We start from the raw sequence: 26660 nt of genomic DNA on the forward strand, positions 1-26660 counted from the left end.
TGACCAACCGGTGTGGTGGTTTTCATTACAAGGCGTAACTAACTCCCTGTTGGGAGGCTGGTGGTGATACAGGGATGAGAAGTGAGGGGCAGCCTTCAGACCGGTCATAAGCCCCACCTGAGATAACTATTGCCAGGAAAGAAGCTGAAATGCTTGACTAGCACTGATGCTGTGGGGATTTTCCCTTTTTCTTCAAAAAAAACAGAAAAGACCCAGTGGAAAAAAAAAAAAAGTGATGAGTTGTGAGACAGGCCTTGGGCCCTACGCAGCCCCAGGAGACAGCGCGCAGTTCATTTGTTTAAATTTGCAGCTGACGGCTGCCACCTCGCTATAGGCACCGAGCGGAGAAGCTCTCAAAATCAGACAGTGGCCAGTCGGCTGACATACTGCTACAACCATGAACTACCCCCTCACTCTGGACATGGACCTCATGAACTACAACCTGGAGGACCTGGTAAGTACAGACAGCTCGCCCAGGAATTTGAAATATCCTGGGCCCGGGGCCCAAGGGAAGACAGGATAGTCCCTTCCTACAGCAGATCGGCAGGCTCTAGACAGGTTCCCTGGCCCCTGACTTTCAAGCTTTGATTTCTCATTCCATGGATGTAGCAGATAAATAGAGCTGATGCCTTACATAGACATCCTTTATTTAGAGGGGACTGCAAGGATGGGTTTAGGTCCTGCATCCTCCCTGATGTGTTCTGGGACCTAGAACAAGTCACTTTGCCTCTCAACTCTTCAGTAGGATCTCCTCTCCTCATCTCTTAGGGCTGGAATAAGGGGTACGTGGGAAAGCACACTGGAGCTTTTCTTCATGTCCAGAGGCTGGCACTACTAGCTGACCGATCAGTGTATATTTAGTCATCTCTTGCTATATGACTGTCTTTGGGGCACGACACTCTCTCTTGGGGAGAGAAGTTGAGAACCTGGTGTTGGCCCTTAAATAGCTTATGGGCTAGCCACGAAGTCAAAATGACTCACTGGAAGCTTGTAGACAAGGATGATGTGCTTAAACCTAGGAGATGGTTGGCAAGGGAGAAGACCCCAGTGGGCTGGGGCAGGTGGTGCTGAGCTAATATCAAGTGCATGGAAGAATCTTGTGTTAATCCTAGAAATGTCTTAGAATATGTTGTGGTCTCCCTTTGAAGCCTGGGCTCTCTAGAAACAAGGTATTCTTGGGTGGGCTGAAAAATACAGTCCCCAGCATCACTCTCTGCCACCCAACCATGCCTGTCCTGTGAAGCAGAGGAACCCAGTTGGCTTGGTCATCACTGGGTCCCCGAAAGATGTATGTAGGGGACCACTCAACCAGAGACTGGAGGCGCCTGTGTGAGGGCAGTAGAGGATGGTTTGTAAGGATCTTTTGGAAACTTCCTTGTGGCCTTTTCTCCCTTTCCCCCATGGCCAAGGATACTTCTAGGGGAAGAATTTCTCACTCAGTCTGGACTGGATCATGAAAGGTCCAAACCCTTTCTCCTCTACCCACCAGCTCTCCTGGCCCTAAACTCACCCTGAGATGATCCCTGACTCCTCTCGCTCCCCTGACTGGAGTCTATACTGTAACTCCATCAACCACGTTCCCACACTTGCTTGGAAAGTTCTGCCTCTCACTCGCCTAGACCCCAAGACTTGGAAGTATACGTAGAACATGGGGAGGTGGGGGAAAGGCTAATTAACCAAAGTCTGGCTTCTCAGATCCTAACCCCCAGATAAAAGCAGAGTCAGTACCATCAGTCTGATCAGACCTGCTGCTTAATTTGTGGGACCCGATGCAACCCGAACATGTAGGTCTCCTATTAAGGGACCTGATGCAACCTAAATGTGTAGGGATCCTATTAAGAATTTCAAGACAGCGACAACAGAGCACCACGCCAAGCATGGGGCTCTTCTAAGCGCTGGGTGCTGCGTGACTGTCCTGGTAGCACGCCCATAAAGCTGGCCCTGAGTCCAATCAGGCTAAAACCCCACAGCCCTGACAAGGCAACGTGCTCTCGCCCTGGCCCCCAGCCCTGGCCCCTGGCCTTCCCTGATTAGGTTACAGGGCATCTTCCTTTGCCTGCAGCTTCAAGCTGACCACGAGCCCTGACCCAGTTGGATATCACAGTAACCAACTCAAGACCTGGCTGGTTCTGGCTTCTGAGAAACCTCAAGAGTTCCCCTAACAGCACGCCTCACTCCACTGCGTGACCTACTAGAGACAGGTGGTAGCAGGGGGCAGGGGGACAGTGGGGCACGTCCCACATACCAAAGAAAACCCACAGGCCAGGGAGAGAAACTGATGACTCACTTCATGTCTTACCTCAATTGGGTGGTCTCAGGCCAGGGAACCCAGTGGGCCCAAACCACCCCATCCGCTTCAGAGTCAGGCCAGGGAACCCAGTGGGCCCAAACCACCCCATCCGCTTCAGAGTCAGGCCAGGAGCCAGGAATCCCAGGCCCGCCCAGGCCCTGGACTCATCTTTAACCAGCTCCTACTGCTTCATCCCCCCCTATGCTCTTCTCCTATATATTCTCTCTTAGGGCTGTTGTCTCAGAAGCACAGACCCTCTCTCTACCCCTACCCCCTCACAGCAGGACCTCGAGCAGTTTCGACAGCCTCCCTCACAGCGTCTCCCCGCACAGGGGCCCTGGGACAGCAGGGCGGCAGAAGAGGCTTGCATGCACCAGCTTCTCACCAAGTGTGTGCTGATTTCTGCTATTCTGCTGGGGGTCTCTTGGCCATAAACCAAGTGTTGGCCATCCTGTCTTACCTCCCTCTTCTTGCATCTATTTTAAACATCTATCAGCTGTTTTAAATGTCCATTTTCTTGAGATGGATTGCTAATTACCATGAATGGAGGATCCAAACGGAAGACATCTAGATGGCTAGGTGCCAGAAACAAATAGCCAGGTCCCTGGGGTGGGCACACCAGGGACCCATCCTGCTGGGAAGGCAGATCTAGGCAGACCAGGAAAAGCCTCTGTCCACAGGAAGCTGGACCTGAAAGCATGGAGCCTCCTCTAGACAGAACTAGGACCTGAGGCACCTCCAGGGGCCGGTCATAAGCTGCATCTCCAGCCCCACCCTGCACACCAGCCATAGAGTAGGGGGAGTCTGGCCCAGCCCCAGGGCCTGGATTCCCCGACCCCTCCCCAGGGATGACCCCCACAAACTATGACTTCAGCGTGATCAGAGCATCACAGGATGCAAAGGCCGTTCACACGCACTGTCCCATTTCATCAAGGAGGTGTCAAGAAGAGGAACCAAAACCAGCTCAGGCTGTTTCTGGGGTTTACCTTGGGGGAAGGGAGGCTCACCCCCATCCCAAACCAATCAGAAATTCCCAGAGGAACCCCAGTGGAAGGGGCCCCGCCTAGGGGTGATTGGTAGGGTCCAATAAGGGGGAGACCCAGGGCCTGCCTGGGGAAGGGTCGGTGTGGACTCAGACACACAGACCACAGTCTCCATCAGGAATTCTCGCCTTCAGTGACGAAGCAGACTGTGGCTGATCCACTCCTCTGGCAGACTGGCTGAAAAAACGGCCCTGAACTTGCGCTGACAATCAGGACATAAGAATGAGTCTTCTTTCAGGAGGATGGGACAAAATGTTTCCAGTCAGTACTAACTCGGGCTGTGGTATCATACACACCCAAGTGACATGTCCACCTGTCCCTTGGACAGTGTGGCTCTGTCCCCAAAGTGTAATTGATTTGTGGTACCAAGGGGGACCCACTGAAGCCTAGAGACCCAGTGCAGAGGTAGGGGTAGCTTAAAGTCTCCACCCAGAACCACACCCAGAGTAGTATCTTGTTCCTCATGGCCAAAACCCTCAGGTGGAGATGGAAGAGTAGCCTGGCAGGTCACCCCTGAAGGCTGGGGGTGGGGAAAGGGGGTGAGATGTGACGAATGGCAAGCCAGAGTCTCAGATGGTCTTTAGGGAATGTGGGCCCTCTAAAGGAAGAGGGGGTGCAGACCTCCACCCTTGCCCCTCAGCCCAGCCTCCTTCAAGAGACCCCCCTCCACCACCCCCAGCATCCCTCAAGCCACTGAACGCCAGAATAAGAGACGCCCTGGCTGGCCCCGATCATGGCTCCCGACTCTGGATTGGGAATGTCCAGCCAGGGACATAAAAGGAGATGGAGCCTGTGTGTGCTCCCCGCGCCTCTTGCAGTCTGTATGACTCAGGCCCCTGGAGCCCTGGGCTTGGGCCTGGATGAGCCAAGCCCTCAGCAGCCCTGCCCCCTTCCTGGGGGCTGAGAAGCAAAGTTAGGCTGAGCCATTCCCTCCCTGAACGACAGACAACTTGGAGAAGCAATGGCTCCCAAGCATGTGAAGATAAGGCTGAGAACCAGCTCAGGGCAGGGCATGACAGCCCAAGATGTGGAGCGTCTGGGAGCTGTGAGCAAGGTGCATCTGAGAGCAGCGCCCAGCTTCCTTTCCAGGGCAGGAATGCCTTCCACACACTTGGCCTCAAATATTCCTCTTCCTCCCAAGTGCCCCAACTCATTGTTGGATAGTTAGAACCTGTTAGAAGTTTCTTTCTCCTCTGACTGAAACACCCTTGACCCCAACCTCAGCCCGTTCCTCCTGATCTACCCTCTAGAACCTCACACAATAAGTCCACCCTACCTTCTCGCCACGGGGGCTCTTTACAGTCCTTGAAGGAGCCGGTTCTTTGACTCAAGTCTTCTCTTCCCTGGATGCCACAGCCAACAACCTGGAAGCTTCCTCCCAGGGCGGGGATTTCTGGACCCCTTAACCACTGGTCACCCTGGTCCAGCCCAAAGGAACTGGGTTGGTGGCAGCTGCCCACCTACAGGTTTCTGTTCACCTAGATAAGGTAACAGAGCCCTCTTAGCAGCCACGTCACTCTGTTGACTCATCTGAAGCTTGCTGTCAACAAACTCTCGGGTCTTTTTTCTCATAAACAGTTAAGTCAGGTCTTCCCTCATCTGTCCCTGAAGAGTTAAAGTTTGAAACCCCATCTCGGTCTCTACATTTTTCCTGATCAATTCCATCTTGTCAGTTTGGGCCTGTAGTTCTGGGTTGTAGAGAACTCTGCATCATCTGAAAATGTCTCCCAGCTGTGTCACCCAGGACAGGGCTGAGAGTGAAAACAAGGATCCAGGGCAGACCCCTGGGGAGGGTCTGAGACACTCCCCTGCCCACCTGCTGACACAGAGACCCGTCAGCTTCACACAGGCCAGGGCAGGGCAGCAAGGTAGCCTTATTATGTAAAGAAGTCAGATGGGGCCTGGGGGCCTTAATTATCCAGGGAGAGGCCTGGGTCCTCCAGGGGATCCAGAGGAAGGAAAGAAGGGAGCGGGGGAGGAAGAGTAACATTTGCAATCCCAAGCATTTAAAAAAAATTTTTGTATTGACTCATTTTTTATTGTGCTGTGTCTTCACTGCTGCCTGGGCTTTCTCTAGTTGCAGTAGGTGGGGGCTACTCTATAGTTGAGGTGTGAGGACTTCTCATTGCTGTGGCTTCTCTTACTGCAGAGCATGGGCTCCAATGCCCTTGAGCTTCAGTAGTTGCGGCCCGTGGGCTCAGTAGTTGTGGCCCACGGGTTTAATTGCCCTGCAGCCTGTGGGATCTTCCAGGACCAGAGATTGAACCCATGTCCCCTGCACTGGCAGGTGGATGCTTAACCACCGGACCACCAGGCAAGTCTGCAACCCCAAGCACTGCATTCCCATCCTCCCTTCTCCTGGCACCTCAATACCAGGACACAGAATGTTCTAGCCCCCACTCCTGCCCCTCCCCAGTGGTCATAGCAATTTTCTACCTAGATTCCTGGCTCTTTGCTCAGCGTCGTCCCTGTCACTGTGTTTTCTTGCCTCCTTTGAGGCCTGGTCCCCAGCCTTTGTTAGGCTGCTATCCACTGGGTACCCGCTCATGCTACTTGCTGTCATGGCCCCACCTGGCACATGTCTGAGGCTATTCAGGGTACACACTGCTGTCAGAGGGTGTGCGCCTGAGGGCTGTGGGTTCCTGAAACTTGTCATAGGAAAGAATGAGGCCATATCATCCACAATGAACTCCCTCTGGGTGTGAATCTTGAGGGGCCCTTCCATGCCTCGTTCCCATGACCTTCAGGATTCCCGATTTCTGATTTCCCGCTGGGCCAGAGTCAGCCTTGTCCGATTACCTCTCTCCATGATTTGGGGAAGGGTGAGGGTGCCGGATCCCCTGGCTGTGGGAAATGGTTTAACACGTGCCACTCCCGGGCCCCCAAAACCGTCTGTTTGACACCTCCTGCTGAGTGGTATCGCAGCCTCTCAGTACTCCTCAAACCAGCTTCCTCCATCTTCTCCTCTCTGCCTGAGCAGTTACCTCTCGGCAAGAAGGGAGAGACAGTCCCCCAACTCCTCTAACTCCCCCACCCCCATGTGTGCGTGCTAAGTCGCTTCAGTCGGACTCTGCGTGACCCCATGGGCTGAAGCCCACCAGGCTCCTCTGTCCATGGGATTCTCCAGGCAAGGATACTGGAGTGGGTTGCCATGTCCTCCTCCAGGGGATCAAATCCAGGTCTCTTACGTCTCCTGCACTGGCAGGTGGATTCTTTACCACTAGTGCCACCTGGGAAGCCCCCTCCAACCCCCCACCCCAGCCATCCTTCTCTAAACCTGGTTCAGGAGATGGGGGCTCTAGGGTCCAAGGGACACGTCTCTCTATGTTGATTTTAACCCAGCAACCTAGATGCTTTAGCCAGCAGGTCTTGAGTGGTCCTGGGCCAGGTAGGCTAGCTGCACTGAAGCCCTCCGCTGGGCGGTGGGACCGCCAGACTCCCACCACGAGGGAGATGGAATCCAGCCCAGTCCCACTGACTGCCAAACCCTGCACCTCTGCTTCTGTCTCCATTGCTTTGTTCTGCATGAAGACAGCTCATCTCCCTCTTTCTGCTTAACTCCTGCTGAATTCCAGGATGAATCCAAGGGTTGTATTTAATGATGATGTTGGAAATAGCTCCCAGTATGGATAGAGAACTTGATAGGCTTGAGGCTGTCAAGAACTTTGGAAGGAGGCAAGACCTGAAGAAGGGTAAGGAGGAGTGTCTGAGTCTTTGCTGGGGCAGAGAGGAACTGCCTTGAAGACCTGGAATATGAGGGTCCCTGGTCTTCTTTCGAAACTACTCTCTGAAGCCCATCCGGCATGTGCAGAATACATGGCCTTGTAAGGCGGACACAGAAGGCCTGCCTCCAGGAGCTCGCCCTGTACTGAGGCCATGGACATCCCGGCCCTGAGTGATGTAATAAAGGCACTTGTGACAAAAGAAGAGAGAATATACTGGGATGGCCCACAAGTTTGTTCAGCTTTTCCCATAAGATAGTGCAGAAAAACCTGAACAAACTTTTAAGCCAACCCAATAATTCCAAACAGAAGAGTTAGGAAGGACATAGGAAGATGGGATTGAGTGGGGCATTGAGAAAAGCATAGGAACAGGTAAGCTTTTGCAAGAAAGGACTCCTCAGCAAAAGGAAGAATTTTAGAGACAGAACTATATTGGAGTGATGGGGGCAGGCAGTCAGGAGGATGATGAACCTGAAAGAGAGGAATAAAGCTATGAAGAGGAAGAGATGAGGGGAAATATACATTTTGCAACAATGTAAAGGTCCTGTAGGGGAGTTGAGACCTCACCCTACTTCCCACGTGCCACTAGCGGTAAAGAACCCGCCTGCCAATACAGGTTCGATCCCTGGGTGGAGAAGATCCCTTGGAGAAGGGCACGGCAATCCACTCCAGTATTCTTGCCTGGAGAATCCCAGGGACAGAGAAGCCTGGCAGGCTACCGTCCAGAGGGTCACAAAGAATCAGCCATGACTAAAGTGACTTGGCACACTGGCACTACAAGCTTATGGCTTTTGAATGAAAGCAGAAGCATATTCTTAAACAAAATCTAGTATGTGAAACACTACATGAGACAAGGGTGTCCTGGTTTCAAGGAGACTCTCTCCTTGCCCTCCACTCCATCCCTGGTAAAACTTGCAAAGACAGCCTCTATGGGATGCCCTCCAATTAGTTCTGAAATTGAGTGATGTAAGGTAAACATCTCTCCCTAAGAGAACATGCAGATAAACCTCATCTGGTCTTGAGCGCTGCGTTGTAGTCTGCTCTGTGAATGCACAGAGGTTGGCGTCTTCCAAACTTCTATCGATGAACTTGGTTCCAAACATGACTTTTTCTTACAATTTGCTTTGCTATTAAATAAGACAACACATTTTAAATCAACTATACTCCAAGTAAACTTTTTAAGTATGAAACTGGAAGAAAAAGATAAGAAAATCACTGCTTAGAGGTAACAGGGAACAGTAAAAGATTTTACGCAGGACACTGATGTAATGAGGTTCGTGGGTTGGAAAAGTCATCCTGCTCTCTGTGTAGGAGCTGGACAAGAGTGGAGAAGTTAGTGGGAATGGGACTGTGGGGAGACGGTAGACCTGAGCATGAGCGTGAAGAAGGGCTAGAGCTTTGGTAGAGGATGCTGAGGTCGGGGCGAGCCTATGGCTCTGCTGCTAAACTTATGTATCCTCCCAACCCCTTCTTCCAGAACCACCTGCCCCAGGAACCAGAAGGAAAGACCCAGGCTGGGGAATGGGTCCTCCCACCATTGAGAGCGAGAGGATGACCCCCAGCTGGGGTCCTGGTTAGCAGTGCAGCCACCCCCGCTTGTGGGGGGACCCTCACTCTCCAGGAAGGAGGGCACCCAGAGACTGGGTGCCAAGTCCCTGCTCCCATCTTCTCCCTCCCAGGGGTTCATCGTTTCTAGAAGTGACTTTTTGAGCCCACATAAGTTGGTTATAAGTGGTTTTGAAATGCCGTGGAGGGGGGTCTGGTTGCGGGAGGGTGGGAAGAACAGAGCTGGGAAGTGAGGAGGAGCAGGTGCAGGGGGACAGCTGTGAGTGAAAGGTATGAAAACAGGCACCCTGCCTTCCTTTGCGGTTTGCTCGGTAAACAACCTGAGTGCTGGCAGAGGTGGGGGAGGGGGGGAGGAGTGAGCTTCCGGAAACGGAGTGGGCACATGCCCTTCACTTGGAGCCCTCCCCAGCCCCCCCCCCACCATCACCCTTGCCGCAGGTATCCACCCCCACACCCCACCACCACCCCCATGCCTCCCTTACTTCCTCCTATGGCTCTCCTCTGTCTCTGGGCCCTCTGCTTCTTAAGTGGGAAGGGCGCAGAGCAAGGAGTGTGCAGTGACGGGGAGCAGCAGGCAGGGCAGCCCGGGCAGCGCCGCGTATTGGTGGAAGTTACATCAACATGGGTTCAAGCAGGCCTGCTCTCTAGCAAGACATCGGTGAAGCAGAGATATTACATACCTGAGCTTGTGGTGCACGTTAGACAAAGCAAGAGGCTCTCACAACAATTTCAGTTATAAGGAAGGCACTCAGGAAGAAGGGGACAAAGCGAGGGGAAGCCAACAGCCCATATCAGCATCCAGCCCTTCAGCAGGATCCTGGGCTTTAGCAGGGCTTCCCAGGTGGCTCAGTGTAAAGAACCCACCTGCCAATGCAGGAGCCACAGGAGATGCAGGTTCCATCCCTGGGTGGGGAAGACCCCCTGGAGGAGGAAATGGCAGCCTACTCCAGCATTCTTGCCTGGGAAATCCCATGGACAGAGGAGCCTAATGGGCTACAGTCCACGGGGTCACAAAGAGTTGGATACGACTGAGGAACTGAGCACGCACGCACGCAGGCTTTAGTGCCCTCGTCCTGTGTGGAACTGGAACTCCTTATCCCAACCAGATTCACTCCCCAAACAGAAGTCCTGATCCCAGCCCCGTGAGCCTGCAGCCTTCCACACCTGAGGATGCAGAGATGAGAAATGACTCACAGGTGCACAGCCCTCCAGAGTTCATATTCCCACACCACGTTCCCTCCTTTAGTCTTTGTTTTACAGACGAAAACTGAAGTTGGAAAAGGCAAAGAGATTTGTTGGAGGAACATGAAAGGAAACTGGGATCTGACCTGTGGGCGGCTTGGGGGTGGAGGGACAAAAGCAGTTAGCTTGCAGGGTTGCGGGGGAGGGGAACAGGATAACTCTACCAGGGAGTCAGGATCCCTCTCCGGGAGGAAAGACTGGTTCTCAGTTTCTGCTCTCCTGTCTCCTTGTCCCTGAAGTACAAGGAATTAGGGAGCTACAATGACAGTACGGAGACCCCCATAAAAGAAAACCACCTCTGCCTCACCGTCGAGGGGCCTCTGCTGACCTCCTTCAAGGCCGTGTTCATGCCCGTGGCCTATGGCCTCATCTTCCTCCTCGGTATGATGGGCAACATTCTGGTCCTGGTGATCCTGGAGCGGCACCGGCAGACGCGCAGCTCCACTGAGACCTTCCTGTTTCACCTGGCGGTGGCGGACCTCCTCCTGGTCTTCATCTTGCCCTTCGCCGTGGCCGAGAGCTCCGTGGGCTGGGTCCTGGGCAACTTCCTCTGCAAAACCGTGATTTCTCTGCACAAGATCAACTTCTACTGCAGCAGCCTGCTCCTGGCCTGCATCGCCGTGGACCGCTACCTGGCCATCGTCCACGCCGTCCACGCCTACCGCCACCGCCGCCTCCTCTCCATTCATATCACCTGTGCGACCATCTGGCTGGCCGGCTTCTTCTTTGCCTTGCCGGAGATCCTCTTCGCCAAGGTCAGTGAACCCCATTACAACGACTCCCTGCCACACTGCACCTTCTCCCAGGAGAACCAAGCCGAAACCAATGCCTGGTTCACCTCTCGCTTCCTCTACCACATCGGAGGATTCCTGCTGCCGATGCTGGTGATGGCTTGGTGCTACGTCGGGGTGGTGCACAGGCTGTGCCAGGCCCAGCGGCGCCCTCAGCGGCAGAAGGCTGTCAGGGTGGCCATCCTGGTGACAAGCGTCTTCTTTCTCTGCTGGTCACCCTACCAAATCGTTATCTTCCTGGACACCCTAGCGAGGCTGAAGATGCTGGGCAGCAGCTGTGAGCTGGACAGCTATCTCTCCGTGGCCATCACCATGAGCGAGTTTCTGGGCCTGGCCCACTGCTGCCTGAACCCCATGCTCTACACCTTCGCTGGTGTGAAATTCCGCAGTGACCTGTCACGGCTGCTGACCAAGCTGGGCTGCACCGGCCCTGCCTCCCTCTGCCAGTTCTTCCCCAGCTGGCGCAAGAGCAGCCTCTCGGAGTCAGAGAATGCCACGTCCCTCACCACCTTCTAGGTCCCAGCCCCCTCCCCTTTGTTTCAGCTTTCCTTGGGGCAGGCAGTGATGCTGGCATTGCAGGAGCTGGGATCCGAAGAGCTTGCCTTGGCCAGTATCCTCATACGGGGCAGCTGGAGGAACCAACCCCTCCTTCCAGGACATCCTTGCTGGCTCTTCTACCAGCCCCACATCTAGGCTGGGGTCCAGGGAGGGGACAGCATCCCAAAGGCAGAGCCAAGGATACCTGTGCCCTCAGGCTGAGAGAACCACACTTGCCTTCTCTCATCCAAACCATCCAGTGCTCGAGGAACAAATTTTACTTCTGCCCCTGCCGATAGGGAAAGTCATTCCCCTTCCAGAACAGTCTGTCATCTTATGGACCACATACCTCCAGAACCACCCACATCTCCTCCCACCTCACCTGCCAAAAGAAACTAGAAGCTGAGCACCAGGGGTTGGATGGAGGTTAAAGCCAAAGAAAGGTCAGTTGGCAACAGAGCGTGTGTGGCCTTGACATGTCTCAGTGACTAAGAAGCCCAGACATTCTTTCAGGTCACCAGCCCTGCGGAGTTCTGACCAGGCGGAAAGCTCAGGCCGACCCAGTCTGCGTGGCTGCCTGGCTCTGCTGAAAATGGCGCTGGGCCAGCCCCACATCAATGGACTCTGGGAGGCCTACCGACTCAGGGCAGACTCCAGGCACCCTCAGGGACAAGCCAGCATCCTAGAGAAGATGTAAGGGCAGATGAGAGGCACCCCACCAAGGAAGGGAAAGATTCTCCTTCCTCCGCTCCAAGGAGGCAAACGTATTCACCAAAGCCAGCTGTCTTCTCTGCCCAGGGCAGAGAGCTCCCAGTGCAGTCCACGGCCCTGGTGGGTCTGGGAGCTGACGGGGAAGGAGACAGATGCGTTCCCCCAACCCCTCTCTCCACAAACTACACTGCCAGGGAAACCCCTGGAGCCGCAGAGAAAAATCCAACCACAGCAGGGGGGACACTTAGCCAAGAGTCAGTGGAGAGAGAGACCTCCTGAGGAGAGAGACAGATCTAAAGGGTCCCTGGGGGTCATCTCATCCAGCCCCCTGCCTGCAGGCCGGGCCATCTTTCTGGGCCTCAGTGAGAGCCGAGGAGCACCCCGTTGGGCTAGGCAGTGTGACAAGCAGGCCTGGGCAAGGAAGTCCCCAGGCTCCAGGAAGCTGAGCCCTGCCCCGAGAGGGTACTACTCAAATGGAACCGGAGGAAGCTGCTCTGTGCCAGTCCTGCCCCTGCCCCCTCGCCTGCCACCCTGGCCTCTGGTCTGACCAGAATGGGACTCCTGCACTTGCCGACGGCACGTGTTGGTTGCTCAGGCCCACTCAAGCCCATCAGCGGAGGTCCTTAAGAAGCCTCTCTGCAGGGAATTTTAGATCTATGACCCAGGGGACTCTTGTCTTCACCATGGAACACTGGAGAACCCTGGGGTCCCCTGTTCCTCCCAGCCTCCAGTAGTAAGCTGGGCAGTGGAGGAGCCAGACATGAAAGAAGAAAGCAAGAAACTAGATGTTTAATTTTGTCTTTTTAATAAAAAGGCACCTATAAAACAGGTCAATACAGTACAGGCAGCACAGAGAGCCCCGAACAAGCCTAAAAATTGTCTCAAAATAAAAACGAAGATGTCTTCACATATTGTATTTATATATTTATATTTATATATATATTTATATAATGGTACAAAATGGCTGGGGGTGTGGCCACGGATGGAGGGAAGCTGGCCTGTGGAGTTCACCTTGGAAAGCTAGTCTGGTGGCAGAGGTGGGACGAGAGGGGCAGGGGGAGGGTGTCAGGCCCTTTTCAGTCTGACCCTTCTCTCCTCTGGGCAGGAAACACTTAAGAGTCGGCTTGGGGAGTCTTGGGTCAGGGGTGGGAGGCTCAAGGGCACGGGGCCCAGGTTGAACACAGGGCGGGAACACGTCTGGTGGGGCGGAGGGCAGGTCGCCCCTGAACCCAGAGCCCCAGGCCCTGGCCCCCCCGGGAGGGGCTGGGGGAGGCAGAAGTCCACAGCCAGCCCTGGAGGAAGCGCTTGACCTGGCCGACGGGAGACTGAGGACAGCACCAGACTGGGAGAAGCGAGGACAAATTCCCTTTGTATCACAGCTGCCGATGGGAGCCCAGGCCCCCTCAGGTCAGGAAGGCCAGGGATGGGCCATGGCGGAAGACCCCTCGCCGAGAAATGGGCCTGGGTCCTGGAGGCGGGCACGGAAGGCCTCAGCCAGGGAACTGCCCCGCCACCTCACAAGGCAGGAAAGGAAGTGAGAAAAGGAGAAGTGTTTTACTCCTGGGGCCAAGGGGGGGGCAAAACACCCAACCGTGTATGGCTTCAGCTCTGACCAGAGGAGGAGGGGAGCTCTTCTGGGAAAGGGCCGGGGGCTGACTGGAAGGCAGTGGCTGTGCCTGGGTGGGCAGGGAGCCCCGAGCTCTGGGCAGAGGGGCCGTGCCAGTGAACCGCGGAGGCAGAGAGACATAGAGGACGCAGCCCTGCTCCGAGCCGAACACTTTCTCTATTCTGTCCTCAGCAGGTGGAGGCAGACAGACTGACTGGGCCTAGCCCTTTTCCTTCCTTCTCTGGTGATAGGAAGGAGGTGGCAGCCTGGGGAAAGAGCTGGGGCCCTGGGGGGCCGCCCGTTCGGCCTCTGCCTCGTCCTTCTTTCCTTTAGCCCAGACTGGGGACCAAGGACTTCAAGTTCTGGCTTAAGATGTAGCAGCAGGGGACACCAGACATCCACAGCTGGGAAGCCAGGGCCCCCATGTTGCCTGCGTGGGGCAGACACGCGTGCACTTGCACGCGCGCTCCTGAATCGCTCAGCAGCAGACAGGCTGCCGCCCTGGGAGGCCTCAGCCCTGCTGGGGCCCACCAGGTGGGAGCCTAAGGTGGTCTGACCTCAGTTTAGGTGTAGGGGTAGTAGTTATGTCATTTCACCGCTGGAGGAGGGCACAGGAATGGTATCCTTTCTGGACCCAGAGACACTGCCCTGCAGCGGGTAGGTGTGTCGGACTGTCTGCCCCTGGGTCCAGGGGAAATGGAAGGGGCAATCATTTGAAGGGGTGGGGGTGGGGGGCGTGGGGAGGGTTTCTTTTATCCTTTTTTTTTTTTTTTTCTGAGTGACTTCTATCAAACACAGAAATACAGCACACGCACAAACCGGCACAAAAGCGCAGCGCTCTATTTACAGCTACAGCTGGCGCCTGTCCACCTGGCCAGCCGCCTGCAGGTTGGGGTGGGAGAGGGGGTCAGCCACAGCAGGGAGAGGAACTGAGGCAGGAGAAGACAGAAGGAAAAAACCGGGGTGGAGGTGGGCAGAGAAACCAAGAGGAGGAAAGTGAAACTCCAAGAGGAGAGAGCATGGGACGGGGAGACAGAGGACGGGGAGACCTCTCTCCTTCCAATCCGGCCAAGGATTCGATACAGGGATACAGGGACACAGGACTCGGACAGCAAAGCTGGAGAGGGTGGGTGCAGAGAAACAGGAGAGGCTCCATAGGACTTGGGAGGAGCAGGGGAGCGACGGTCCTGGCGGCCAAAATGGAACCAAACCCATCCCTGATCCCCCACCCCACTCTGCCACTTCTCCCTAAGCTGCCAGCACATCTGGTTTCCACAAATGCCGCTCCCCACACAAGCCCCTCCACCCCACCCCTTGACCCAGGCCATCCCAACACTGGAGGGGAAGAAACTTTTTTTAAGGTTATCATATTTGCAACATGGCCCCAGCTCCAGCCCCTTGCCGGGCCCGCTAGAAGGGCAGGTTGGCCATGCCACCCGGGGCCGGGAGGTAGCCCATCTGGTTGTCCAGAGACACACTTCGCTGCCGCAGGGGGTGGGACACCATGAGGTTCTGCTGGGGCGGGGGGCCCAGGAGGGAGCCCTGCGGGGAGAGCATGTGGGGGGGCTGGCTATAGACCTCACCCCCAACGCCCCGCTGCTTCATCAGCATGAAATTCTGCTGGGTCATGAGGCCCTGCGGGGGGGACATGACCCCCTGGTGCAGGCCGTGGGGCACCATGCCCTGCTGCGGGGGCACGCCTGTCCTGCCCAGCAAGGACATCTGTCCGGGGTGGCACATGGACACGTTGAGCCCCCGCTGGACGCCCTGCTGGCCAGGGAGGTTGGGGGGCCGGGAGGGGGTCTGCTCTGCCATCATGTTCTGCAGGCTCATGAGATGCAGATTGGGGGGCTGGGCCTTGGGGGGGTGGCTCTCGCTCTTGGGGAAGTACTGGAGGGTGCTGCTTGGCTTCTCCGAGGGGATGATCCTGGACAAGTCGAACTCGGGGATCCCCGTTGGGGTGGGCCGGATCACCTCGCTCAGCTCGGGGTCATTCAGCACTGATGCCACCCCGGGGAGCACGCCCGGGGGGTACGCGTCGCCCATGCGGCCGGCCATGCTTTTGCCCATCAGGTGCTGCTGGGGGGGCATGGGGCCTGGCGGCTGGCTGGGCAGGTCCTCTGGGGGCAGGGCCATGCCTGAGGGGTAGTGCTGCTGCAGGCCAGGGCCCCCGCCCCCGCCCCCACTGGGGGCCATGGCACCGTGGGGCTGCTGCAGCCGAGGGGGGAAGGGCATCATCTGGGAGGAGCTGGGCACCGGGCCGCAGGGGGCACTCAGGGAGTCTGGGCCCCCTGGAGCCATCATCATCGAGTTCTGAGGGGGCCCTCCTGTCCCCTGTGCATTGGGGTGCAGTGGAATGTTGGAGCCCAAAGGGGTGGGGGAGGGCAGCATGGCAGCTGGGGGCTCATGGGACAGGGGCTGCTGGCCTGGCAGGTTCATGCCCATGGGGCTCTGGGCAGCAGCTGAATTCAGGTGCATCTGGTTGGGCTGGTTATTGCTGATCCCTGCGGGGAAAGAGAAATGGGGGTCAGGAACCATGTGCACCCAGCTGGGGCAGGTTGCAGAACTCAGTCCTTTCTCCATGCCCCAGCCAGGCTGGTGCCAGGGGTGACGGCTTTCACCACTGGCCTGCCCTAGCTGTGAGGGCCAGGACTCGAGGCATTTAGGTGAGAAGCCAGGAGACCCAGGCTCTGGCCCCGTTACCCAGGGACACATCAGTAGATGTTGGAAAGACCACTCCAGTGAGCCGGGCTTGGTTTCATTGAATGACCAGTGGGAACTGTGTCCCAGGACATCACAACCCCCGACACCCAGGGCCCCTTGGAAGCACAAAAAAGCCAGCGTGACCGCAGGGGCAGTCGCTGGCCACGGCCACTGTTCGTCCTCCCAGAGCCCATGTGGGCTCTTCTCCCGGGGACTCCCTCCCTGTCCTCGCACCTGGCCCAGAGCCCTGTGGTGGTGCCGGCGGGGGCAGCAGGGGCCGGTCGGGCAGCAGCTCGTCGTCTGAGGTGGCGATGGTCTTGATGGCATTGTGGTAGAGGGGGGTGGAGCTGGGCATGGCGTACTTGGACATCTGGGACATCATCAGAGACAGGGGGTTCTGGGAGGGCGTGGGGTCTGGGGAGGAAGTGAACGGCAGGCTGGGGTTCACGAGGGTGCTGGGAGGGTTGGCAGGAGGCGCTGAGGAGCTGCTCCGGGGGCCGCTGGGCGGGAGGGCACCTACAGAAGCGGGGAGACAGAGAGAGCGGCGGGGGTGACTGGGGAGGCCGGGGTGAATTTGGCTGCTCGCACTGGGGATTTAGGAAGAGGTCAGCTCCCAGACCTCCACCTGACTCCCAGGCACAGATGGCCCGTCAATTCAGGTTCCCCCATGATCACTACAGCCCACCCATCTCCAGGCAGTTCCCGTAGCCTCAGGGCCCTGAACAGAAAGGAAATCCTAAGTATGACAAACCCCCCTCGAAATCCCTGCTCAATGAACATGGCCCCCATGGAAGCTCACACATGGGGGCCAGTGGCTGCTCCTCCAGCAGAGCCGTCCCGCCTCTGGGCCCCAGCACAGACCCCTTAACTCACACACACACACACATACACACACCCCAGCCAGGCAAGAACACACCCACCCGGGAGGCGAGTCCAAGGCCCACCTGCCCGGCCCCATTGACTCACCCTGTTCCATGTTGCCCAGGGTGGTGGAAGAGCTCATGTTCAGAGGCGGCTGCTTGTTCTGGGGGCCTCCGGGGCTGGGCATGGCTGTCTTGGGTGAGGCGACCCAGCCTGGAGAAGGCACCGCCATGGAGGGAGACTTGAGCCTGCTGGGCGAGCCGGTGGGTGAACGGACGCTGAGGGAAGAGCTGAGGACCTGGGGTGACTTGAGAGGTCCTGGTGGGTTGGCCGAAGGCAAGGGCACCATCTGTGAGGGAGTCTGGGGTGACTTGAGGTTGGCGGAGGGCGAGGTGACCATGGGTGAGTGTACCTGGCTGAGGGTGGGCGACTTCAGGTGCCCCATGCCCGGCGAGCCCATCTGATTAATACTGATGGTGAGGTCTGAAGGCCGTCTGCCCAGCCCCCGGTTCGGGGCTGAATGCACAGAGCCCGGAGGATTGGACGCAGGAGGCAGGGGCATATGACTAAGCCGGGTGGTACCCACGTTTCCTATGGGCATTGAGCTCTGGTCAGGGCTGAACATGTCTTGAGTGTTGCCCACGTCCTGGGGCATGGCTTGGTAGGGTCCCTGGCCCCCAGAGAATCCCTGCTGGCCTTGGCTAGGAAACTGCGAGGGCATAAGCATCTTCTGCGGGCCTCCCATCATTCCACCACTGTTCTGGGCCCGCACCCGGGCCATCTCCTCGGGACTGAGGCCCTGAGGCCCCATCATGTCCCCAGGGCCCCGCATCTTCTGCGACATCAGCATCTGCTGCTGCGGGGTCATCTGCACGTTCAGGTTCATGTTCATGTTCATGTTCACGTTCATGTTCATGTTGAGGTTGCCGGGCCCCATGGGCGGGTCCACCTCCCTTAGCCCAGACTGCCCCATGGGGGGGCTCAGGAGGCCCCGACCTCCGGCAAACTCCATGCCCATGGGAGTGCCCGCCAGGCCCTCGCTGCCAGCCATTTGCCCAGGGAACATGGCTGGATCCATCTGCCGGTGTGCCTGCATCATCCGCTCCACCTCCATGCCCTGCCCCATGCCGCTGCCGGCCATGCCCAGGGGCCGCTGCATGCCCATCGACCGCTTCTCCAGCAGCTGGTGCCGCAGCAGCTCCTCACGAACCCGAGGGGTCATAAATCGCTCCGCTTCACCCTGCCCACCTGGGTAGGGCACAGCGTTCTGGGCAAAATTGCCAGGCCCCCCCATAGGGGGCAAGTCTTCGGTCCAGCCCATGCCTGGCCTCACAGGCCTCTGCATGGCATTCATGGGTACCTCCATGGGCATACCCTGCATGCCCCCAAACCCTGGCACCCGCTGCATCTGGTTGCCTGGGAAACGGGGGCCGGGGAAGGGGGGTCCGGCCCGGACCTGCATGGGATCTTGGACGTCCATGGGCCCCCGCAGCTGGGCGCCCATCCCAGGGGGCCACTGATCCCCTGGCTTGCTGTGGTAGGGGGGCGGCGGCCCCCTCACCATCATGCCCCCCATGCCCATCATGTCCTGCAGCGAGCGGCCCCCGTGCAGCCCAATCTGCTCCTCCTTCCTCCGTTTCTCCTCGTAGTACTCTTCCTGCAGCTTGCGCCAGGCCACCTGCTCGGGGGTCAGGCTGTCCTGGCCCAGCCTCTGCATCATCACGTTCACCTGCCCTACGTCTCCCCCCGGGGGGTGCCCCGGCACGTCATGCTCCAGCGGGGGGCCCCCGAGGCTCTGCGTCTGTGAAATCATGGACTGCAGGGGCTCCTCGTACTTCTTCAGCCCGCCGGGCGGGGCCGCGGGTGGCTGCTGGGGAGCGGGAGGGGCTGGTGCTGGTGGTCCCCCCTCGCCCGCTCCTCCAGGGGGCCCCTTGAGGAAGGGCTCAGTCTCCCCGCTGCGGAGCAGCAGCCGCTCAATGTCTCGAAGCGTCTGGAGGGAGCGCTCCCGGTGCTCCAGCTGCTCCTTGGACAGGCCCTCTGAGCCCACCAGGCTCCGCTGCCCATTTCCGGTGGGGGCCTCCCCGAGCAGGGCGGGGCCGGGGGCGCTGCTGGGGTCTCCTCCAGGAGGCAGTGGGTTGTTGGCGGTGGAAGCTGTAGGGGTATTGGGGTGAGTCCCCCCAGTTCCGCCGCCCGTGCTGGCAGCTCCCACCGAGTTGGGCGTCAGGTCCTGACTGGCGTCCTCAGGAGGCCCCTCGGAAGGCAGAGCAGGAGGGGCGCTGCCCGGAGCTGGGGGTGGCGGTGGCGGCAGAGGAGGAGGCTGGGACTGAGGGGTGCCTGCTGACGGCGTGCTCAGGGGTAGCGGTTCCGGGGTGGGCGGCACTTTGGGGGCCTGCAAGAGGACAAAGACAGACCCATGAGATGGGCCAATGGATGCAGTGGCCGGTCCACTGCTCATGGAGCCCTGTGCCCGGACCAAGCGACATACTCACCTGGTCCAGCTTGGCCCGCGGCACGTTCTGCTGGTGGTAGGTGAGGATGGAGTCGGCTCGGCCCTGTAGCACAGCCTCCGCAGCCCTGCACAGGAGGGTCGGGCACAACCAGCTCAGAGCGACGGGCAGGAGGGAGCCCTCCACCTCACCCATCCCACCCCCAGCCAGCCCTGGCCCCCTGCAGGCAGTCAGGACCCCAGGCTGAGGGGTGCTGGGCAAACGATGGCAGGGGGCACTTACGTGTTGGCCAGGTGGGTGGTGAAGACATACACAAACTGGGAGGGTGGCTTTCCCGGGACACCCCCGCCTCCGCCCCCGGGGGCGTCAGGCCGGAGGCTGGCCGGGGGCCCATGCGGAGGGCCTGGTGCGCTGCTCTCACTGAGGGGCAGCTGGGGGGCTTGGCCGGGACCCAGCTGTGGGGCCGCCATGGCTGGCTCTGCTACATTACAATCTGCACAAGAGAGGAAAGGGAAAGAGGCCCAGGTTTAGAGAGGAGAGCCAGAGGGGAGTCCACGCCCTACCGTCCCATCCCAGGGACGCCCAGGGATAGAGAGGCTCGTGCCCGCAGGGTCATCTGGTGCCACAATCTGACATTTTCTCTAGTCTAGCTTCCAGAGGCTTGCCCGAGCCCAGCCTTTGACAAGGACGGCACTTGTGTGGACCATGTAGAGAGGAGACGGAAACCAACAGGCCCCCATGTGCCTGGCACCCTGACTACGCCTCTGGAAGGGACTCTACCTTACCATCGTCACACCCTGGGAGGAAGGAGTCGGTGCACTCCACTTGAGAGAGGAGGAAACAGCCTCGGAAGGGTGGCACTACTCCCCCAAGGTGACAGGCAGTCAGCGCAGAGCCCTGCGCTTGGCCCGGCTCCGGCCCCTCACTGTGGGCTGTGCAGCGGCTGGGTGTATGTGTGCACGCACACTGGCCAGATGAGGGAAGCAGGCAATGAGCTTGTACAACTGATGGTCCAAAAGCTGAATGGCGTTCATCCTAGCCTTACCGCTAACTGACCGGCAACCGTATCAACAAGATACTTCCTCAAGGTGTCATTCCTTCATCTGTAAAATGGAAACACTAAACTCTAGTTCGGCAGGAGTGGGGAGGGGCTGGTCCAAGAAATCTATTTTTACAGCAAATTCATAACTGTGTCACAAACTAAAAAAACTGGAAAACAGAGTTACAAATGCCTAGCACACTGGATTCATTCCCCGGGGTAGACTGGCCACCCACAGCACTGACGGAGGTTTTCATCCACGGTCACCAGCTTGACAGTAAGTCCTAGCCTAGAAAAGATATCTACACTGCTTCCCTTGTAGCTCAGCTGGTAAAGAATCTGCCTGCAATGTGGGAGACTTGGGTTTAATCCCTGGGTTGGGAAGATCCCCTGGAGAAGGGAAAGGCTACCCACTCCAGTATTCTGGCCTGGAGAAATCCATGGACCCATGGGGTCACAAAGAGTCAGACACAACTGAGAGACTTTCACTTCAATTGGTCATTACTGGGTCTAGTGAGTGGGTGGACCCTTTGCCACCAGTCAACGTGTGGCCTGCAGACAGCGCCAGGACTTACTATTCCAAGAGGACTCCCTTGAACTGGGGAAGTAACCACTTTCCCACAGCTTAGGGGCAGGCTCCTCTCCTTGCAGAAATCTGCTGTGACTCTCCTACCTCATAACGGCCCTGATCTGGACCCTGTCCCTCCAATTTTACATAGAGCCAAAAGTTTGGGGGCTGGGGGACTTGAGAGCCAACCTCAATGTGTGAGGACTGCCCCGGAGAAGAGGACGGTGCATATTCAACACACAGAACTAGGCCTCCTGGGGAAAAGCTACAGAGAGAGAGGCAGGCTCTGTTTTATTTTTTCTTTGTTTTTCCGCCTGCGCCACGTAGCATGTGGGATCTTAGCTCCCCGACCAGGGATCAAACCTGGGCCTCCTGCGGTGGAAGTGCAGAGTCCTAACCACTGGCAATCACTGGACCAGCAGGGAAGCCCCCGGGCTTTATTTCAACATGAAAACTTCTAATACAATGATAACAATAAAAGAGCTAACACTGTTTTAAGTGTGTTGCATGTATCAGCTCACTGACTCCTCATAACAACCCTAGGAGGGAAATATAATTTTTATAGATGAGGAAACTGAAGCCCTTTCCCAGACTTATACAAATGACAAGTAGAAGATCCAGGATATAAACCAAGGGGGGGTCTGATTGCAGAGTCTGTGCTCTTAACTTCTACATTATACTGCCCTACCGTTAAGAACTCTTCAAGAATCTAATGTCAGTATAGCTAAAACAGTAACTGATTGCCTTGGTACTTGGTATGGGATATTAGCAACTTCTTTGATTTCCCTGTGTCTTCATGTTTCTACGATGGTACAGTCTAGTTGTTGTAAAAGTGAACTGAGGAGGGTCTGTCCTGGGAAGCAGTGTCTACCCCCATCTACCACTGAAGGCTTTGGCCAGGGTTTGTGAACCACCAGTCAGTCCCCTTGGGGGTCGGGGATGCTGGGACCAGGGGATGTTTAAAGTGCCAGCCAGCTGCACAGGCTATGTCTGATCCCAAACACCATCTCCACAGACATGATCTGCTCCTTCTAAAAACATCTGCTGAGTCTGTCTCCTCTTTTGCTTCCTAATAACACCTACCTCACAGCACTGTTATCATAATTAAATAAAACAAAGTAGCAAAGTGTCCCCCATAATTTCTCTTCTTCCTTTCTACAGTCCCAGCCTTGGAAAAGTTCACAGTGTAACATTCTCTGACTAGTTTCATAAGGCACTGAGTTGTTTCTCCCCACACATAGCTGCAAGCTTGGAGGAAAAGCATGAGATCAACACATACAGGCTTCCCAAGGGCAGGAGTATGTCTGGTTCTCCCCCATCACTTGTGCAAGGCCAAAGTATACGCTGATCTGTGCAAGAATGAGAGAGGTGGGCGCCCACCCACACTCACTCCTCATCTTGGTGATACGCTCCAGACGTCAATTAGAGGTTAGGGAAGGGCGCCAGAGACACAGTCAATGTCAGCTCACACCCAGGCTTCTTTAGCAGTTTTGCAGGGTCCAGCCAGCTGTCCAGCTCCCAGGGATGCTGAACCCTCACTGCCCTCCCTCTACTGACCAGTAGGTGGCAGCAGAGGACAGGAATTCAGGAGAGGAGACCTCCCAGTATGGCTGGAGAAGCCACCTAAGGTTCTACCTACCCCACCCAGGTCCCTAAGGACAGGGGGCTACTGAACACCTGGAAGGCAGGGATTGAGCTGTCAGTGCCGGAAGGGACTGAGTCAGAGATGGGAGATGGGAGATGGGAGAGGAGCCCGGGCTCCTGATCCCTTGCTCCTTTTGGCCCAGCCTGGGTCCTCGAAAGCTCTAGGTGAAGAGAGGAGGCTCCCTCAGGGCAACTGTTCCCCGGGGACACCATGGGCCACAGCATCCTGGCAGCATGGGCACTCACTGTGGGCGGCCCCAAGGGGCTTGTCGTCCTCCTCGCTGTCCGGGCCTGAGCACCATTCGTCCCCGCTGTACGGCTGCTTCCGCTCCAGCACACAGCGCCGCTTACTCCGGGGTGCCACCTCTGCCCAGGCAGGCAGGCAGGGGTCAGAGTGAGTGAGTACCCAGGAGGGCCCATCCTCCCACACCTGGGGCCTCCCCAAGCCCATTCCTCTAGATGCCCCAGTGCCCAGTGCCCAGGGGGCACTGCCCAGGCCACAGTGGGCACTTTGCCAGCCCTTGGCCCCCACCACAACACCATTTGTTTCTGATTTCTCTCTAGAGCCCTGCTGCCTGTCTCCCCTCCCCCACCCAGCACCAAGCCCAAAGTAATCCTCAACCACAACTGGTTCTAATTAGGGCTGGGGGGTGGGAGGGGGAAGCTGCCGCTACTCTTCCAGGCCCCAGTGCCTGCTCGCACCAGCTGGAACACCAGGAGGTTCCTGGGAGGTGTGTGGGTTTGCACCTCACCCCGGAGCGCCTCCCGTTCCTCCTCTGGGGGCTCTGGTGGGAAAGCAGGAGAGGCCTTAGGCTGACCGACACTGACCGACGGGAGGCCCCATCACCCTGTGTGGCCCTAAGGATGAGACATCTCCACCCAGTCCTGAGAATGGGCAGATGGGTGGGCATAATGGGGGTGGAGGGCGGGTAGAGAAAGAGGCTGCCCCTGCATAAATGCTGGAGAGGAATGGCAAGTGAGGATTAGGCCAGGGCTGCAGAAAGATGCTCTCCCAGCCCCTGTGTGTCTAAGACGGTGGACGATGCTGGGGTCTTAGGGATCAAGAAATGGGGTACCTTTGGCCTCTGAATCCAGGGATGGGGTCCCAGCCTCTCGCTGATCTCCAGAGTCCACAGACACACTCCGCTCCCTCTTCACCTTGCCCTTGAGCGAGCTGAAAGGGGGTACCCCTGCCTGGGGGTTCTTCAGACTTGAGTTGCTAGGTGAGATCTGGTTGGCCTTGGCCCCATGGTTCCCCGCCCCCACGCCCTTCGAGCCCAGGTTGCAGGTGGGTCCTTGGTTCACATTCTGGTGCTGAGATTGGGCCCCGCCATTCCCTGTCTTGCCATGATTGGTCAACTTATTTTCTGGGTGCATTGGCTTGGCTGGGGCAGGGGGGCAGTGGCCGCGGGGGGACAGCGGCGGGCTCCCTGGAGCTTCTCTCCTCCTGGGGTGGGGTAACCTGGGAGGTGGAAGAGACATGAAAAGTTAATCGCAGTGCCAGGGGTGTAGCAGGCCTGGATTTTCATCACCCCATCCTGCCTCACCTAATGGTTGGGGAGGTGGGAGCAGAGTGGCATCTTAGGACCACCAGCTATCCCTTATCTCCCTCCATGGCTCCTCAAACAAGGGCTGGTGCCCTTCTCCACTTGGGGAATGAAGATGGGGCAACCTCCTCCACCCTCCAGTTCCCAGATGAAAACCCGGGCCTTATGTTGGCAGAATACAACCCGGCCCCTAAGCCCCAGCATCCTTCAGACTGCAAGCCTCCATGGCAACCCCCTCCACTAGCACCTGGCCAACCCTTAAGCATTCTCTCTTCAAGGGTTTGCTGTCTTCACACTCCTTCCTAGGGCCCCCAACCTCAACTTCCATGTGTCCCAACACCAGCAGGGAAGGAACCCAGGATCTGGGAATCACTGCTCCTGGCCCAGCCCCATTTCCCCTTGGGGAAGTGGGAGAAAGCACACCAGATTGCGGGGCCCATTGGTCCAGACAGCTCCCCGGGGCAGGAGGGGAATGCCTTTAGAGGATGCACCAGCAGGTCTGGCCGGCAGGCAGGAGCAAGAGGAAAGGGGGAGGGGACTGGTGCGTGGAGAAGACTGAAGCCAAGGATTCCTGCAGCCTAGGCTGCGGGCCCTTTAAGCTCCAGCCCGCTCCCCCCACCGCCTCCCCCTCCCCGGAGACCTATTAATAGCCGCTGGAAAGATCACATCACGGGAGAGGATATTTATCCCCCCTCATTCCACACCAGCTCAGATTTATTTCAGCTCTGCTGTCCTGCTGCTGCCGCCTGGCCCTGTCTGCCGGCTTCTCCCGGGGAAGGGGAGGGAGGCAGGCACCGCCCCTCCAGTTCCCACCCCCAGCTAGACCGAGGCCAGAGGGCGCCAGTGGACCCGACAGCGGGGCCGCCGGGGGTCTGCTCGAACCGTTTTTAAGAGGAAAGGACTGGAAGGGACTAGAACAGCAGGCTTAGCCGCTTGCCATTCCCTTCTATCCCCTGGGCTCAGGCGCTAAAGCTGTGGGCTCCTGCCTGGGGGCAGGCCTTCCGATTCTGACCCCCTTTAGCCCACCGGTGGCCCGGAAGCCAGGTACCCGGGGGTTGTGGAGGGGGGGGGGTTGCTCTCCAAGCCTGCACGGTTCAGCCCCATCAGCACTGGGCCCATCCCTTCCCCTCACTCCACACACACGTCCCGCCCTCCACGACACCCACACACCTTGTCTTGTTAGCCAGGATCCTCATGGCTCCCACACACAGTGGGGCTACGGCCCCTGTGCGTGCCCAGGGCCCAGCCAGGTACTCGGTACTGGAGCAGGGACTGCAGCAACAAGCCCCAAAGAGAAAACTTGTGACTTGGGGAGGGGGTGCGAGGAGGGGAGGGGAGACGGGAGGACCCAGCAGCCCTGGGACTAGGGTACTGGACAGGGTAGGGTGGGAACGGCCGGGAAGGCTTCCAGGTCGGGGTCTGAATCCATCCCTCCCGCACCTTACCCTCAGGGAGCTTGCAGTCTCTAGCAAGGCCCCCGGGGCCGCAGGGGCAGAACTCACTAAAAAGATGGGTCGCCAAGGTGCCCGCGTGGGGCGGCTGAGAGGTCTGTCAGGTCCCCGGGGGCGGGGGGGACTCCCGCCCCCCGGCACGCCCCTCACCCGGGGGAGGGGGGCGGGGGAACCCCTGGCGCCCCGCCCCAGCGCTGCGCCCTGCCCCCGGGCGCCGGGGCGGGAAGGGGGCTGGAGGTGGGGGCGATGCCCCGCCTCCAGCTCGAGGCCTAGCCTGTGCCCATCCCAGCAGGCCCGGGCGGGCAGCGAGAGGCCTGGCGGGGCCTCGGGGCTGCAGCTGGGCTCTTTTGGAGACCAGTAACGCTGGCTCAGATTCCTCCCCGACCGCAAGAATGCAGGAGCCTCCCCTCCCCCCGCCCCGGCACCCCACCCCGCCCCCTCCGGCAGAGCCCGAGCGCAGAGGCAGAGCGAGCGAGCGACAGAGCCAGCGAGCTGGGGAGCGGGCCACGGGCAGGGCTGCAGCGTGCCTCTCCCGGCCCCGCACGCGCCGCCCCGACAGACCCACGGCCAAGTGCGGCGAGGGGCCGGGCGCGCGCCGCGGCGGGGCCGAGGTGCAGGTCTGCACCGGGCGCCGCCAGGCAGGAGCCCCGGGGACCCACCAGCACCCGAACTCTGGACTCACACACACACACTCGCAGCTCACACGTGGACGGGGAGACAAAGACACGCACGGAGCCCAGGAAACTAGAGGCGCGCTCAAACGCCGGCCCGCGGAGGTGTGCGGGACCGCTAGGAAGGCACTGGCCGAAGCAGGAGCGCAGAAATAACCGGGGGCGCACGTTTCCAGAGGCGGCCAGAAGGCAGAGAGGGGGCGCGTCGACTCATTGAACAG

The 26660-nt window shown here is 58.1% G+C and overlaps 2 protein-coding genes across 3 annotated transcripts; one reads left to right on the top strand and one right to left on the bottom strand.

Annotated features, from left to right (window-relative positions):
* The first annotated feature begins 397 nt into the window (after positions 1-397).
* On the top strand, positions 398-11170 carry CXCR5 (C-X-C motif chemokine receptor 5). Of its 2 annotated transcripts, XM_068989341.1 has the most exons (3): positions 398-454; positions 5020-5025; positions 10109-11170. In XM_068989341.1, exons 1-3 carry the CDS (start codon positions 398-400, stop codon positions 11168-11170), a joined length of 1125 nt encoding a protein of 374 aa, XP_068845442.1. The 2 variants fall into 2 exon arrangements, with proteins under 2 accessions (XP_068845442.1, XP_068845441.1); XM_068989340.1 differs by lacking the exon at positions 5020-5025 and having other exon boundaries at positions 10103-11170.
* A 2231-nt stretch (positions 11171-13401) lies between these two features.
* On the bottom strand, positions 13402-25583 carry BCL9L (BCL9 like). The gene is made up of 8 exons (XM_068988345.1): positions 25488-25583; positions 23847-24232; positions 23017-23136; positions 19802-20012; positions 19562-19646; positions 17178-19461; positions 16446-16727; positions 13402-16012 (listed from the first exon to the last, which is right to left on the bottom strand). Exons 1-8 carry the CDS (start codon positions 25511-25513, stop codon positions 14919-14921), a joined length of 4488 nt encoding a protein of 1495 aa, XP_068844446.1. The 5' UTR covers positions 25514-25583; the 3' UTR covers positions 13402-14918.
* Between the last annotated feature and the right edge of the window lie 1077 nt (positions 25584-26660).

The sequence above is a fragment of the Capricornis sumatraensis genome, chromosome 16 (genome assembly GCF_032405125.1).
Source record: "Capricornis sumatraensis isolate serow.1 chromosome 16, serow.2, whole genome shotgun sequence".
Lineage (NCBI taxonomy): Eukaryota > Metazoa > Chordata > Mammalia > Artiodactyla > Bovidae > Capricornis > Capricornis sumatraensis.